The 16,540-nt window shown below is 33.0% G+C and overlaps 1 protein-coding gene and 1 long non-coding RNA gene across 2 annotated transcripts; both read right to left on the reverse strand.

The window, feature by feature from the left end:
• Positions 1–2,314: 2,314 nt before the first annotated feature.
• LOC130463117 (uncharacterized) lies at positions 2,315–2,671 on the reverse strand. The gene has a single exon (XM_056832160.1). The coding sequence runs from the start codon at positions 2,669–2,671 to the stop codon at positions 2,315–2,317; it is 357 nt and encodes a 118-aa protein (XP_056688138.1).
• Positions 2,672–11,194: 8,523 nt separating this feature from the next.
• On the reverse strand, positions 11,195–13,086 carry LOC130463916 (uncharacterized). Its single transcript, XR_008924129.1, has 2 exons — positions 12,608–13,086; positions 11,195–11,439 (listed from the first exon to the last, which is right to left on the reverse strand). It is a non-coding gene; the product is annotated as an uncharacterized lncRNA (long non-coding RNA).
• Positions 13,087–16,540: the final 3,454 nt, after the last annotated feature.

Here is a 16,540-nt window from a genome sequence, read left to right on the forward strand (position 1 = left end):
ATCAACAACTAAGGTTTGATGTTTCTACTTGTCTTCGATTTGTTGCGGTTAGGGTTTCATGTTATGAATTGACTCGTATTATTCGATTTGTTGCATTTAAGGTTTCATGTTCAGAATTCACTGTGATGTTTATCATTTGTTGCACTTAGGGTGTCATGTTAGGAATTATTCACATTTTTGGCATTCATGTTGGTTGTAAAGAAAAGCATACTTGAACACGTACCCAAGTCGGGACTTGGACACATACCCGAGTCGGATTAACATAGGTTATTCCATTGCAATTATTTGTTATTGTTTGTTGATGTCATACTTGTTTTTGTTTGTTAAATGTGTATAGCATTGGCATGATTCTTACATGGCTGAAATCAAAGAGCTAAATGAGGATGCGTACAACTACTTGAATGGCATACCTTTTGTGCATTGGTGTAGGTATGCATTTGGATCACATTCTAGGTCTAATATGTTGCTTAACAACCTTTGTGAGACATTCAATGCTGTCATAAGGGAAGCTAGGGATAAGCCAATAATTACATGCCTAGATTGGATTAGGAGGTACGTAATGAGGAGGAATGCTGAGAAGTGGGAGGGTATTCAGAATTATGAGGGTAGGTTTATGCCGTTTGTGGAGAAGGTTTTAGCCTGGGTTTCTGATGCAACTTTGAATTGTATTGTGTACCCTTCTAGATTGGATGAATAGGAGGTAGAAACTGCTTTCGATAGGCATGTGGTAGATTTGAAGGCGTTGACATGCACATGCTTTAGGTGGGAGTTAACGGGAATACCATGTCCACATGCTTATGCATGTATTGTGAAGAAGAGGTGGAGGCCTGAAGATTTTGTTCATGAGTGTTACTCAAAGGCCAAATACTTAGCAACTTACTCGCCACATATCAAGCCAATGCCCGGGATGAAGCAGTGGAAGAAAACTGATCTGCCACGACCTTTCCCACCACTGTTAAGGAAAATGCCAGGAAGGCCTAAGTCACACAAGAGAAAGAAAGAAGCAGGTGAGGATGCTGAGGAGAGGTTTGTCAAGCGAGGGAAAAAACCGAATAATTGCTCAAACTGTAAGCAACCAGGGCATAACAAGAGAAAGTGCAAGGATGCAGCTGATGTTATTCAACCCAAGGAACCAGGGAAGGATTACTCCAAGAATCCATGGGTGGTTGCTGACAGAAACAAGAGGGCTGCAAGAGTTTTAAGGGTGAGTTTTTGTCTTCTTTTTACACTTTAATGTTTGATTCAGAGCTTCAATGTTTAAAATGTGTATTTGTTGTGTGTATGCAGAGGTATCAAGCTGAAGGTGTATCAGACAGAGGCAGTCAAGAACAGCAATACACATTTACTGCTCCACTTGAATCCAGTCGGACAGGAAGTTATCAACCTCCTCAATCCAGTCAGGCAGCAAGTCAGCAGCCACCTCAATCTAGTCAGACAAGAACCCATCAGCCAGCTCAATCCAGTCAGACAAGAAGCCAACAGCCTCAACCATCACTCCCTCCTACTTTCAGACCCAAAATGCAGACAACCAAGAAGCCAGTTTGGAAGATTTAAGTAGTTTGGTTGGTTGTACAGCCATGTAATTCCTTTGAACATTTAGTTGTAGTTGCAACAATTAGTTGTAAGGTTTATATGTTGTCAATGACACTTAAAATTAGTTGCAACAATGTGTATGGATTCATTTGCTTGTTAATTATATTTGAAGTTCAAGCTCGGCTCACGCATGATGTTAAGTGTAGGTTTTATAAGTTGTTGTTGTTGTCAGTTACTTGATTTGTTGTTAAGATTGTGTGTTTAAATAAGCTGGTGCATGTTCAGATGTTGTGTCTGTAAATAAGTTGGTGTTCAAGTGGTGTGTTTAAGTAAGTGGACCAAAGTTGACTCCCGTTGACTTCGTGGACTTTTAGAGTAGGCTAATGTTAACCAAAATTTTAGGATTTTCCTCTAATTTAAACGAGCAAACATTATAAGGAGCTAAAGTTAAACGAGCAAACATTATAAGGAGCTAATAACCGAACACAAATTAAACGAAGCTAATAATCCAACACAATTTAAACAGAGCTAATAACCGAACACAAATTAAACGGAGATAATAATTGAACACAAAATAATAAAAAGAGCTAGTGCTAGCATTACCATTACTAAATAATTAGAGTACAACTAATGTCAACAACATTACATTACATTCCATCCAATTTCCCGTTCCAATGTCGCGTTTACACTAGAGGAACTTCATTACAAACTTCAACACACAACAAACAACTAATCCTACAACAAACCAGAATACAGAATGGGCAATTTATTGGCCCTTATCCTATGTCCCCTTCATTCCAGCCACTCCACCATTGCATATCCTTTCAAGCCTCTCATTGGCAGCAACAAGAAGGGCTTTGTCATCCTCCAACTTCTGCAATTCTGTCATCATGATCCTCAACTCTGTTTTCAGCAATCTCTTCTCCACCACCAATTCATTCGTCACGACTCTTTGCCACTCCACAACATCAGGATCAACCCAATAAAACCAACCACATCCTTTCCTACCAGTGTGAACATCAGAGAACTTACAAGTCAGGAATTTTCTCCCCGGGTTATCAGTTGTCCACGATGTCAACATCTTGGATGGAATGCCACAATAACATTTTTTTGAAGCACAAGGAGACCCACTAGACATCCTGCAATAGTTAAAAAAACTAATTATTAGTATTTGATTTCTCAATCAAAAACCCCCAAATTGCAAATAACGATCACAATTGAAATTTCAAACCACGAATACCCACATTTTTAGTCAATTCAAGAACCCAATTTCGCAATCTAGTTTTTTTTACATGTCAATTCAAAGGTTTCAAACCCTTAATTTAGCAAAGTTGATTCGAATTTAATAAAATTCAACAAGAACAAAAACCCTAAATTGAAAAATTAAACCCATATATTGAAGAACAAGAACGAAATTAATGCACTCACCTTTTGGTTACTCGATTCCACCACCAAATTGCGAATCTTGCTTTGTCAAAAAATTTTACCTAGAATTCAGGATTTTTTTCGAAAAAATGGTTGAATGTGTTTGATAAGGGTTTTACAGGAAGTTTAAATAAGGGGGAAGAGGAGTTAAAGCAGTTGAATATAGCCGTTGGAGGTGGGGCCCACAAACGGAGGAAATTGACGGAAACTGTTACAAGGTAGTGTTACTCAAACTAAACAAACTTATAAGGTAGCAAAATTTAAAAACTTTTTTATAAGATGGTAATTCACAAAACGTCCAAACTTTAAGGTAGTTTTGCACAAAATTTTCTTAACATTATCCATCTGAAAAATTAACAAAGCAAAGGGATTTAAGAAACTGAACTTCAAAGATTTACGGAGAAGAAGAAGAAGAAGAAAATATGAAGTAGCACTGTAGCAGTGATGCACAATAAGTTTAATTAAATAAAGTTGGAAAAAAAACTTTCAAACCCATTCATTATTTATCCGTTGGGAACTTTGAATGAAATTGTTGGGACCATGCAAACATTAAGTGATAAATGGTTGAAGGTAGGAAAGTGTGTTGCACGCCCCAATCACATAGCTTTCTTCCGTTGTTGTATATCACGCAAGGACAAAATGGGTCCACTCATTTTTCCAGCTTTTTGTCAAGCAAATTAGCTTGTTTAAGCTGATTTGCTTGGCCAAGCTAATTTGTCATCTTAACTCCAATGGTTAAGCTAGTAGCTTGGAATTTTTGCAAATTGCAAGCAAGTCCCTAGCTACAACCATTGGAGACGCTCTTACTTGACTTGATGCAAGCTTAAATATGCAACTAATTCTGTCATGGAGCCACTCAATTTCTAGACTTTGAATTCGTCTGTACGATGTAAATACTACATACACTTTTTTTGGAATGCATTTGATTTACGTACACTCCCCAACTTTTTTATGCAGGTTTCACTTTTGTGGATGAAGAAGGTAAATAAGATTACTTTTCTCAGATATAATTGGGTATATATGAATATGTAAATGTGTTTTTCTTGTAATATATTTAGATTGCATCCTTTGTCAATATAAACATCAAAATTACCATATGGTTAGACTGTAGCTTTGTAAATTTCATCATCATCGATTATAAAATATATTCCCCCGTATTTTTTAGGAGTAACATTCTTACATATACATTTCCGACCGTATTTAATTAGTTACATTCTTGTTTTTGTTAAGTTTTCTACCCCACTCTCAAATTATTTAATACTCATATTTTACTTTCTTATAGGTACCGTTACTTCAAATAAACGCCCTCTTATTTGATTAAAATTATTTTCCCTCTATTTGTTTTCTATTTGTTTATTACTCCTTCCTCCACTTATTGGAGTAATATATTTCATTCAACTTTCTTTTCTTAATACTTGTATCGGTTAATATATAACTCCTTAAAATTCGAAGGAAGTACACATTAATTATGTATGATACGTGCAACGCACGTACCAATTGGCTAGTCATCTTAAAAAACTGGACACCCATAAAGACATAATCCTAACACACAATTTTTACCCATTGCGATAAGCTATGTGTTACTCATCTATCCTTTAATGTTTGTCTCATTACCTTTTTTTTGCATAACTCATAAATTCTAATTAAACAAAAAGAACTAATATACTTATATGGGGTCTTGTTAGATTCGATTAAATTTTATATTTTTAGAATATCAACTTTATAAAATTTACGCGTGTTGAGTTGAAAAAAATTATATTTTAAGTCGCGTCTTAAAAATCCATAAAAGAAAATGAGGCAAACAAAAGGGAACAGAGGAATTGAAGTATTTGTTTGCCTATTAGTGACAACAATTACTACCGGCCTCCGTCTTCCTAAGTTCTGCCAACTTTACTATTTAACGGTCAAACTTAAAAAATTTGACCACGTCATTTTACTTTTGTATGAGAAAAAAACATCATGAAATTTCTTATTGAATTTGTTTCATTATATATATTCAAAATACTAACTTTCTATAATTAGTACTAATATATATATTTAGAGAAATGAATGATCAAAGTAGTGCGTTGAATACCGAGCAAAATAAAGGGAGTAAAACTTAGAAAAACGGAGTATTACAAATTAAGAAAATCTAAAGTGCCTAGGAAAGTACTTCCTCCGTTTCACAATAGACTCATCATTTTGACTTTTCATCCTATTCATTTACTAACTTTGACCATATTTGTTACTAGGGAAGTGATAAATCCAATGAAGGATTTCACTCCTTCCAAGGAAATCAACTATAAAAAAAATGTGGATTTCCTTGGCAGAAGTAAAATTTTCCTTAGATTTATCAATTCCCTTGTTACTAATACGTTAAGACAAATTTGTGTTTTTTAATTTTTATTGGGTTAATCTCAATATAAATTTTCAAAATATCTAATTTTATAATTATTATATTAATATGTAATTATTATTATGTAATTATTATTATTTTGTAATTAAAGATATTGATGGTCCAAATTAATATATAAATAGTATAAAAAGTCAAAATTATGCATCTATTGTGAAACAGAGGATCGAAGTAGAAATAATCATTCATCTATCATGGAATAATTTACAAAGGAGACAAGTACCAAGCAAGAGTTGTATGTTTAGCCGCTAACAAAATTAAAATTACATTCTATAATCCCCCGTAAATTTAAAAATTTTATTAATATATTTTAGCGTATAGTTATTTATATTTAAATAAAATTTATGAATTCTATTTATATATATATTGTTGTGAAATAAAGAGAAGGAGAGGAGAAATTGAGAGAGAACGTCTGTGTATCTTATTCCATGAACAATGGGGTATATATACATACAATAGAATAAGGTTCGCTTGGGGAACAATAAACCCTAAGATCTAGAATATTCCGGAAATAGACTAGGGGTATAATGGACATCCACACAATATTTCATAACACTCCCCATTGGATGTCCATTATTGAAGACTATGCCTCGTTAAAACCTTACTAGGAAAACCCTGTGCGATAAAAATCTAGCTAGTGAAGGAAAAAGAGTACGTCATTCTTCATAACGCTTGAGATGTTGCCTCGTTAAAAATCTTACCAGGAAAACCCAGTGGGACAAAACCTTGGTTAAGGGAAAAAGAGTGCAACGCGTATTTCTCCCCCTGATGAATACAATATTTGAGATCTTTAAGTGCAATCAATCCAATATTGTTGAGTAGCTTTTCAAATGCAGCATCATGGAGTTCCTTGAAACTCGATTCTCCATAGTTTAACTTGAATTTTCAATTCTCTACTTGAACAGATGAAGTGAATATCTTTATCACCAAAGCTTTGAAAACAATACCTGCAAGATCTTGTGTTTTTCTCTATCTCATTTGATACGTTTGTTTTCGAGTTTCCCGATGCATAATATAATACTACTTTAGCTTCACCTGAGATAAATACATTTTCTTATACATGATATTGCAAAACTTATCCATACATATTGAACATATATACCTTCTTCTGGAGGTCATAAATGGTAGTTTTCGATCAATAATGATTAAACTTTATTTGATCATATACTTTTATGGCAATACATGATAAATAACAATATCATTGTTCAACTTGGAGGTGTAATATATCTAATAATCTTATTTATGATTCTTCAGAACCATAAAATAATATCAATTGGAAGGATATTACATACCTTTATCTTAAATTTTAAGATGATTCATAGTTGTACATTAATTCTTTCATGAATAAATTAATATGTATATTTCATAATTTTCAAGTACTCAAACTACTGGTTGAGACGACATTTCAAAACACTCTTTTAGAGTTTTGATAATATTTTATCAATGTTGTATATCATGTGCAAAACTAAAAGGGCTAGATGTTTAAGAATATCATGTATAGTTCTTCAGGAACTCTTCTTATTTGCATGATTCATAACATGCTATTAAATAAAAATTATAAATATACTTCTTTGCCAATGGAGGACGAGTCTCCACTTATAATTTTTTTTTCCATAAAGCTGCAAATCCGTCTTACCATTCTTTGGGTGCATATTCATATACGACATAATAATAGTTTTGAAACATGTAATATGAAATTATAACTGGATAAATAAAAATCATACCACGATAAAACTTAAAACAAACTAAATGTATGATAAATGATGCATTTACCTATTAAATACATATGTACATGAATGCAAGGCTCAAAATGCAAAACACTGTACATCGTGGATATTTCAAATCCATAACTTGTTGGACTTCGGGTCCATGAGCTCATTTGATCATTATAATGATGTCTACATCGAAATAGACATAGATTTAGGATCCCTTATTCAAAATTCATTATTTATCGCATATGCATTATATTTCGGTTCCATCATCTACCGGTATCATCAATATTGTTCAACATATACTTTGCATGCTATTCATCAATGATATCTGAATTCTTATTCAATAGGTAGCATTCATCTTTTCTCACAGGCCATCTATTATAGTTCAGATATCTATACCACTTCAAGGGTATTTCATACACTGTATATTAGTGTTTTCTTTCTTTTCAATAATATCATCAACTGCATTATCTTGCCCTTTTCATATACATAAATCTATATTTCATCACTACTTGGAACCGTATATATAATCTACACTTCAGGTGTAGATATTTAAATAAATATTATATTGGCAAGATATATATATTTCTCAACAGTTACTATATGTAACATCGAGCACTATGACTATCATACACCTTTATGCCTTTGAACATGTAACAATTTAACACAATCAAGTCATAGAATTTATGTCCAAACATACTTTGAGGACATAAAGTTGGCATTTACACTTACTCATATGGGGATCAATTTATTATCTTTCAATTTTGCCAACTTATTCTTGCTCGTCTCCCCCTAAGTTGGGAAAACATTTTCAATATGTTATGGGGCATAAAAAACTTCACCAACTAAATAATACACTTTTCAGCCTGTATTTTGATAAATATTACATACTTTTGTTCTCTTCTGGAGATCAACATTGATTATGGGGAGTAGATATAATATGCAGTTGTTTTCTTCATATTTTCTCTTTTCGTGCTGACGTATGATTGCCCTGTTCAAGAGATTTATGATGCTTATTTATGATACTTAAATCAATCACAAAATACTTGTAAACTTATTGGTGATCTTCAAGTCACCTACTATCATTCTGGTGAACTTCAGGTCACTTACTATCATGGTGAACTTCAAATCACCTATCATTATGCAATTTTTCAAAATCATTAATATCTCTTGTATTTATTTTCTCAATCGATTCATTATAACTATTCGATTGAAATATAACTCAACCTCATCATTTTGTCCTGCCTTTGAATATATACAACATATGAGGGAGTGTCAGCACATAAAATTTTATTTGATAAGAATTTTCAAATTCTCATGACGGATGTTCTTAAACCCGGATGGCCTGGATTATCACATCATGCGTATATAATATCGTTTAAAATATTTCATTCGATAACAGCTGGTTATCTTCTCAAAGTGATCATTGTAATTATAGAATACTATAATTTGAACATATTGGGATGTAATATAACGACACAAACAGGTGTCTCAATTATAACGGCAAGACAATCTAAACAAAACTTATGGAAGATAGCTTGTACTCTTCAAGAGTATCCATTACAACTTTGGTACATATCAAAAAAATATACATCTGCAGAATGTAGTATAGTACTCATGCTCATAGAGCGAGTCAATAAGACATGATCAAATATTTGTACCAAGTTTAACATATTGTATTATAATCCTGATCATATACACTACTAATTTTATTTTGTTGAGAGCTATCTCCTCCTAATCCTTGCATGTATTCATATATAAATTTGGTTCGGAGAGCGTGCTACAATCATTGTCTAATAGACAAATTCTTTCATGATCTTCATACATCATGTTTATCTATAATTTATTCACTTTTGATGAGTACTAATTAAACTCAATAAAATGTTCTGGTGTAATAGGCCTAACATTTTTTTTTCGCAACCAACCAAATAAAATTTGAGTTTTCTCATCATTAACTTTTACATGCTTTTCATCATTTACAATCTCACTTCTGGTGTGTATTTATGTATTTCGAAAAAAATTTACTCGTGACATTATCTTCACTATTTCTGGTCTTACAATTTCTTATTCACTTCTGGGAATGATTTACCTAGTTGAATGTGATCATAATATTTTTCTTCAGGATTTCATTATTTTGTCCATCGACCAAAAAGACAATACATGGACTTTAAAAATTTCTTAAATCTTTCTCAAACTTATCGTGTCTGCAAGACCAAATTAGTTTCATGAAAGATATATAGGGTATATACCTTGACAACAAGATTTAACAACTATTATAGTTTTATAGGTCATATTTTCTTGTACTTCTCCAAAAGGTATGCGGGCCTTTAATGGTCAAATGTCCAGACTTAAGTCGTGAACCTATTTCAACTTGTAAACAACAATCAAGGGTGTATATACATTTCAACCTATAACACCCTTGATAAATAATTTTCTTTAGGTAAGAGCAAGACCACATATTTAAGTTCTTCAATATTATCTAGTAAATTCTATTATAAATTCTACTTGTTTTAGTAGACCAATGGCATTTTTCTCCGTGGCGGTAATATACATTGGTCATATATCATTTTTATCTTTTTCTTGTTTGTTACCATCTTTGTCCCACTTCTGGTGGGGATATGAGTTATTAAAAGAACCACCTCGGCCTCGAACTCGACCATATTCGTATCCACGCCCACATCCATGACCACGTCTTCGACCACTTTTTTTGTGTGGTATTTTCTTTCCCATTATGGGATGTCACATCGCTTCAGGAAATGGAGCAAGACCAATTGGACGTGATTATTAATTTTTCATCAATAGCTCGTAAATTTTTTCAGCCACAAGAAGACAAGATATAAGTTCAAAATATTTCTTAAATTCCTTTTCACGGTATTGTGTCTGCAGGACAACATTATTTGAGTGAAAGGTAGGATAGGTTTTCTCCATCATTTTTGCATCAATGATTTTCTCGCCACATAAATTCAACTGTGAAGTAATTCTGAACATAACTAGTTATATTCAGTTACAGACTTAAAATCTTGTAGTCTTAAATTTAATTAGTCATATCGAACTATAGGTAATGTTACAGTTTTCTGGTGGTCATACCTCTCCTTTAGATTGTTACAAAGGACTTGTGGATATTTTACAATCAAATACTCAATTTTAAGACCCTCGTGTCTTTTGCATCTAGGTGAATTTTATCATCTAACACTCAAGATAAATATCAAGGGCCGCAAATACAAGTTTTCTAAGATTCGACATAATTCATTGTACAAAATATTGCAAATTAGTACTTAGAAATTAAAGGTAAAAAGTATATGCATGGACAAACTCAAGCATATTATATACTTAAGCTCGATATTCATGCCATATTTGATAAAACACTCAAGTAATACTCCGTATGAAACTAAACCAAACGAATCTTGCTGCAAGATTATTACTTCTATTTGCTTTCTTTGTCTATTATAAGTGGCTATGACGTAATTATGAAAATTTGGTTTTGCGCAACTTTCAATGAGTAAATCTGTACTCTTATACACTGTGGTAGCCATTAGGAAGCAAATCAAGCAATTAACCACTCTCCATATGTCATTATAAATTCATGAATGAAAACTTAACAATTAAATACTCATGCACGCACTACCTGAACCATCTATAGCAATAAATTAATTGGGGAAAAGCTTGTATTTAACCAAGGAATGCAATACTCCATACAATACTTCACCGGTTAAACAAAACAATTGCGTATAATGCAAACACAATACTTGCGGCACAAAACAATTTCGGCAATAAGATCCCAGATTAAATGGAATTATCGAATAATAAACAGATGCGGCACATAATTTAACCGATTAATCTCAAGCTTCACAAACAATAAAGCATGTGTCGATCCATTATATGATTCAGTCCATAACATAAGTATATCATGAAGATCAAATTTAAATAATATGATGGGTAAAATATACTTACCTCAATGACGGTAATTTTTTTTTTCTTCTCGTTTGTTCAGTCGGCTAGGGTTTGGTGCTGATAACGTGTTGTGAAATAAAGAGAAGGAGAGGAGAAATTGAGAGAGAACGTCTGTGTATCTTATTCCATGAACAATGGGGTATATATATGTAACACCCCCGATTTACTAACTAGAAAGAAATAAGAATATAAAAGACTTTATAATAAATTTGCGGAAACTTACACCTAAATCGGAGGTATCACCGCCACACTTGATCACATTGTCAAGTGCTAAGGCTTACAATACTCAAACTATTACAACTCGATTACTAGGTGGTCTATTTAAACTAGAAGTATTAAACGGTCATACACGACAAAACGATAATATTGAGCTCTTTCAACTTGTAATTGCATCTTTCACGATCCATCTGCTCCAGTCAATCTTGACTGCTCACCATAGTGGACAAATTCCAAAAGGATCGTCGCAGGGCCACCATAAGAAAAAGACATGGCCGCAAACACACATAACAAATAAACACACACGTCAGCAAAAGCTGAGTAATCAACGCTTATTGAATAAGCAGACATATAATAATAATAATAATAATAATAATAATAATAATAAATAATAATAATAATAATAATAATAATAATAATAATAATAATAATAATAATTTAACAAACACATAAGTACAAATTGATAAACAATTCTTATAAAACTAGTACATATAACCATAAGTAACAAGGGTTTATTTTTAATTTCTTATAAGTTCACCATTTGAGTATTGTGGATCGAGTCCACCACCCAATAGTATATATTGAACTATTGGATGTAACCACCAGAGAGATGTGGATCGCGTCCACCACCCATTAGTATATATTAAACTATTGGATGTAACCACCAGAAAAATGTGAATCTAGTCCACCACCCAATAGTATTGGACTATTGGATGTAACCACCAGAAAAATGTGAATCTAGTCCACCACCCAATAGTATTGGACTATTGGATGTAACCACCAAACAGGTCTTAGTCTTTAAGTGTGCACACCCCCCAGTGAGTGTTTTTAACTCAAAGGAGTAGAATAAGCCTAGGTCGTGCTAGTTAGCTCCGACTAAAATATTAAGACACGATGTGTCATACCACCAATATGTTCATCACCTTAGGGGATCCTGCCTAAGATGTCTTACCGACCAAGTGTATTACATTTTAAGTACTTATATTTTAATAGAGAGTGTGTATGATTGTACATGCATAACCAGTTATTATTTTGCACTTTTACGCAAGGTCATTTCGAAAATCAAGGCAACTTACTACCACCTACATCAAATTGTTAACATATAAAAATATTAAAGGGGTTTTCTAACACTTCTAATCTCACTGCATACCCATATATATATATATATAAGTTACATTAATAAGCTAGGCACATATCTGACTATCGTATGTCACGGTTCAACCATTCCGACTAATAAAATATGTATAGTATAATTCGATAAGTCACATGCCGTAATAATCTTTAACATAAAATACCAAGCAAACAACATATCACACGTATTCACGTAAAAACCATATTTCTTTATAGGGTTTACAAAGTGGTGAACATAGTAGCTTACCTTAACTGCTTATATAGTTTCAAAGATCGCGTACACGCACACTAATAGGGATCTTCCCGCTCTACGGATTCTACAACCAAGTATAACATAACCAGTGTCAAATACCATAGTGGTCGTAACCTATGTAATATATATAGTAGACATATTTTACGATACATATATATGTGTGTGTGTACGATGCGGGTGTGAAAGGCCTTGTTATAATCTCTGTTAGATTAGTGGGTGGATAAAATATTTAAATCCAAAATATGATAACCTTATTACTATAATAAGTCAAAATTATAAGGAAAGCTAAATCAACCTAGCATCTAAATACGTAGCAGTGTTAGAATCGATTTCATAAAAAAAAGAATTTGTTTATTTATAAATATAGTACCAAAGTTTAATGAAAACAGAGGTTAATAATGAAATCCTTTCTCTTATGTGACTCAAGAGAAAAGGATGAACCCTCAAGAAAAGAGTTAACTTTACGTAACCAAGACACCTAAAAAAAATGCAAAAGAATAGTCGAGCAACCAAGCCAATTTCGGAAAGGAACACTACCTTCGTTACCGGTCGGATTTCTAAAATGTAAAGCCAAGTGTGTAGGGGATGATGCAGACTACAAGGTAGTGTTTTTCACGGTAGTATTCGGTGTAATTTAGTGGTGTTTCGGTGCAGCCGAAAGTAGGTAGAAACCAACTTCCGCGATCGAGGTTTATCTTTAGTTTTCTTGAGTGGTTCTTCTGGAGAGGATGTGAGGGAGTAATATGTTTTTGCAAAACCCTAGGAATGATGACAAAGTCAGTATTTATAGGAAATCCTAAAAGTGTGAAGTTAAGGGTTAAAATACTAATTAACCGGGATAAGATGATGATAAGCATTGCTAAAACATAAGTAGCTAGTTTGTTAGTTTCGGGAAGTTTGTTAGAGATGGATGGAATAAGATCACGGTGGATTGGGTTATGATCCTAAGTTTGTTGGACAATTCAAATCATAATAAGATTGAGATGAGTTAAATCTTGAGGCCTGATCACGTATGCGAGATACTAGGGGTTACTTGGTGATGGAGGTTAATGAGTCATACGGTTTCTTTGGTGTAGGTGCCTCCCACTAATTGTCTAGGTAAAACAAAAACAATTTATAATAAGTCAATTTTATAATAAGTAGATCATGATAATTATTAGAATAATAAAGTACTACTTTTAGATTTAAGATAATAGCTAATATTTATAAAATTTAATAAAACAATTATGTTTATTGATAAAATAGTATTTTATTTTACTACAATAATTAGCATTGTTAGAGATAAAATAAGGGTTATTACAATCTATCCCCCTTAAAAGAAGTTTCGTCCCGAAACTTAAAGTTAGAAAAATATAGGTATTAAAATCTACCCTCCTTAAAAGAAGATTTGTTCGGAAACTTTTAGTTATAAAAATATAGGGTATTAAAATCTACCCTCTTTAAAAGAAGTTTCGTCCTGAAACTTAAAGTTTGGAAAATTTAATACTTTGAAACTCTTTCTAAAATAAAATCAATAAAATTTTGCAACATTTTGAACCATAAAATATTAAGGATATTACATTCTATCCCCCTTAAAAAAAAGGAGTTCGTCCCCGAACTCTAATTACACTAGTCACATAATCATGTAAGGAGAATCACATACTAACAAGTAAAAAGAGATAGTCTCTTCAATTAAACGGCTTGTCCTATAACTTTTAACTTCACTCTTAATTAGTCATTTTAATCCTAGACAACTCAAACGCTGAGATGTGAAGATCTCTGCGTCAATCCCAACGAGCGATTAGGCTCTGATACCATTTTGTAACACCCCCGATTTACTAACTAGAAAGAAATAAGAATATAAAAGACTTTATAATAAATTTGCGGAAACTTACACCTAAATCGGAGGTATCACCGCCACACTTGATCACATTGTCAAGTGCTAAGGCTTACAATACTCAAACTATTACAACTCGATTACTAGGTGGTCTATTTAAACTAGAAGTATTAAACGGTCATACACGACAAAACGATAATATTGAGCTCTTTCAACTTGTAATTGCATCTTTCACGATCCATCTGCTTCAGTCAATCTTGACTGCTCACCATAGTGGACAAATTCCAAAAGGATCGTCGCAGGGCCACCATAAGAAAAAGACATGGCCGCAAACACACATAACAAATAAACACACACGTCAGCAAAAGCTGAGTAATCAACGCTTATTGAATAAGCAGACATATAATAATAATAATAATAATAATAAATAATAATAATAATAATAATAATAATAATAATAATTTAACAAACACATAAGTACAAATTGATAAACAATTCTTATAAAACTAGTACATATAACCATAAGTAACAAGGGTTTATTTTTAATTTCTTATAAGTTCACCATTTGAGTATTGTGGATCGAGTCCACCACCCAATAGTATATATTGAACTATTGGATGTAACCACCAGAGAGATGTGGATCGCGTCCACCACCCATTAGTATATATTAAACTATTGGATGTAACCACCAGAAAAATGTGAATCTAGTCCACCACCCAATAGTATTGGACTATTGGATGTAACCACCAGAAAAATGTGAATCTAGTCCACCACCCAATAGTATTGGACTATTGGATGTAACCACCAAACAGGTCTTAGTCTTTAAGTGTGCACACCCCCCAGTGAGTGTTTTTAACTCAAAGGAGTAGAATAAGCCTAGGTCGTGCTAGTTAGCTCCGACTAAAATATTAAGACACGATGTGTCATACCACCAATATGTTCATCACCTTAGGGGATCCTGCCTAAGATGTCTTACCGACCAAGTGTATTACATTTTAAGTACTTATATTTTAATAGAGAGTGTGTATGATTGTACATGCATAACCAGTTATCAACAAGCAATTATTTTGCACTTTTACGCAAGGTCATTTCGAAAATCAAGGCAACTTACTACCACCTACATCAAATTGTTAACATATAAAAATATTAAAGGGGTTTTCTAACACTTCTAATCTCACTGCATACCCATATATATATATATATATAAGTTACATTAATAAGCTAGGCACATATCTGACTATCGTATGTCACGGTTCAACCATTCCGACTAATAAAATATGTATAGTATAATTCGATAAGTCACATGCCGTAATAATCTTTAACATAAAATACCAAGCAAACAACATATCACACGTATTCACGTAAAAACCATATTTCTTTATAGGGTTTACAAAGTGGTGAACATAGTAGCTTACCTTAACTGCTTATATAGTTTCAAAGATCGCGTACACGCACACTAATAGGGATCTTCCCGCTCTACGGATTCTACAACCAAGTATAACATAACCAGTGTCAAATACCATAGTGGTCGTAACCTATGTAATATATATAGTAGACATATTTTACGATACATATATATGTGTGTGTGTACGATGCGGGTGTGAAAGGCCTTGTTATAATCTCTGTTAGAATAGTGGGTGGATAAAATATTTAAATCCAAAATATGATAACCTTATTACTATAATAAGTCAAAATTATAAGGAAAGCTAAATCAACCTAGCATCTAAATACGTAGCAGTGTTAGAATCGATTTCATAAAAAAAAGAATTTGTTTATTTATAAATATAGTACCAAAGTTTAATGAAAACAGAGGTTAATAATGAAATCCTTTCTCTTATGTGACTCAAGAGAAAAGGATGAACCCTCAAGAAAAGAGTTAACTTTACGTAACCAAGACACCTAAAAAAAATGCAAAAGAATAGTCGAGCAACCAAGCCAATTTCGGAAAGGAACACTACCTTCGTTACCGGTCGGGTTTCTAAAATGTAAAGCCAAGTGTGTAGGGGATGATGCAGACTACAAGGTAGTGTTTTTCACGGTAGTATTCGGTGTAATTTAGTGGTGTTTCGGTGCAGCCGAAAGTAGGTAGAAACAAACTTCCGCGATCGAGG

The sequence above is a fragment of the Spinacia oleracea genome, chromosome 6 (assembly GCF_020520425.1).
Source record: "Spinacia oleracea cultivar Varoflay chromosome 6, BTI_SOV_V1, whole genome shotgun sequence".
In the NCBI taxonomy this organism is placed as follows: domain Eukaryota; kingdom Viridiplantae; phylum Streptophyta; class Magnoliopsida; order Caryophyllales; family Amaranthaceae; genus Spinacia; species Spinacia oleracea.

Excerpts from the sequence above, each read along its gene's own strand:
- LOC130463117 (XM_056832160.1), bottom strand. The coding sequence starts at position 2,671 with ATGTCTAGTGGGTCTCCTTGTGCTTCAAAAAAATGTTATTGTGGCATT.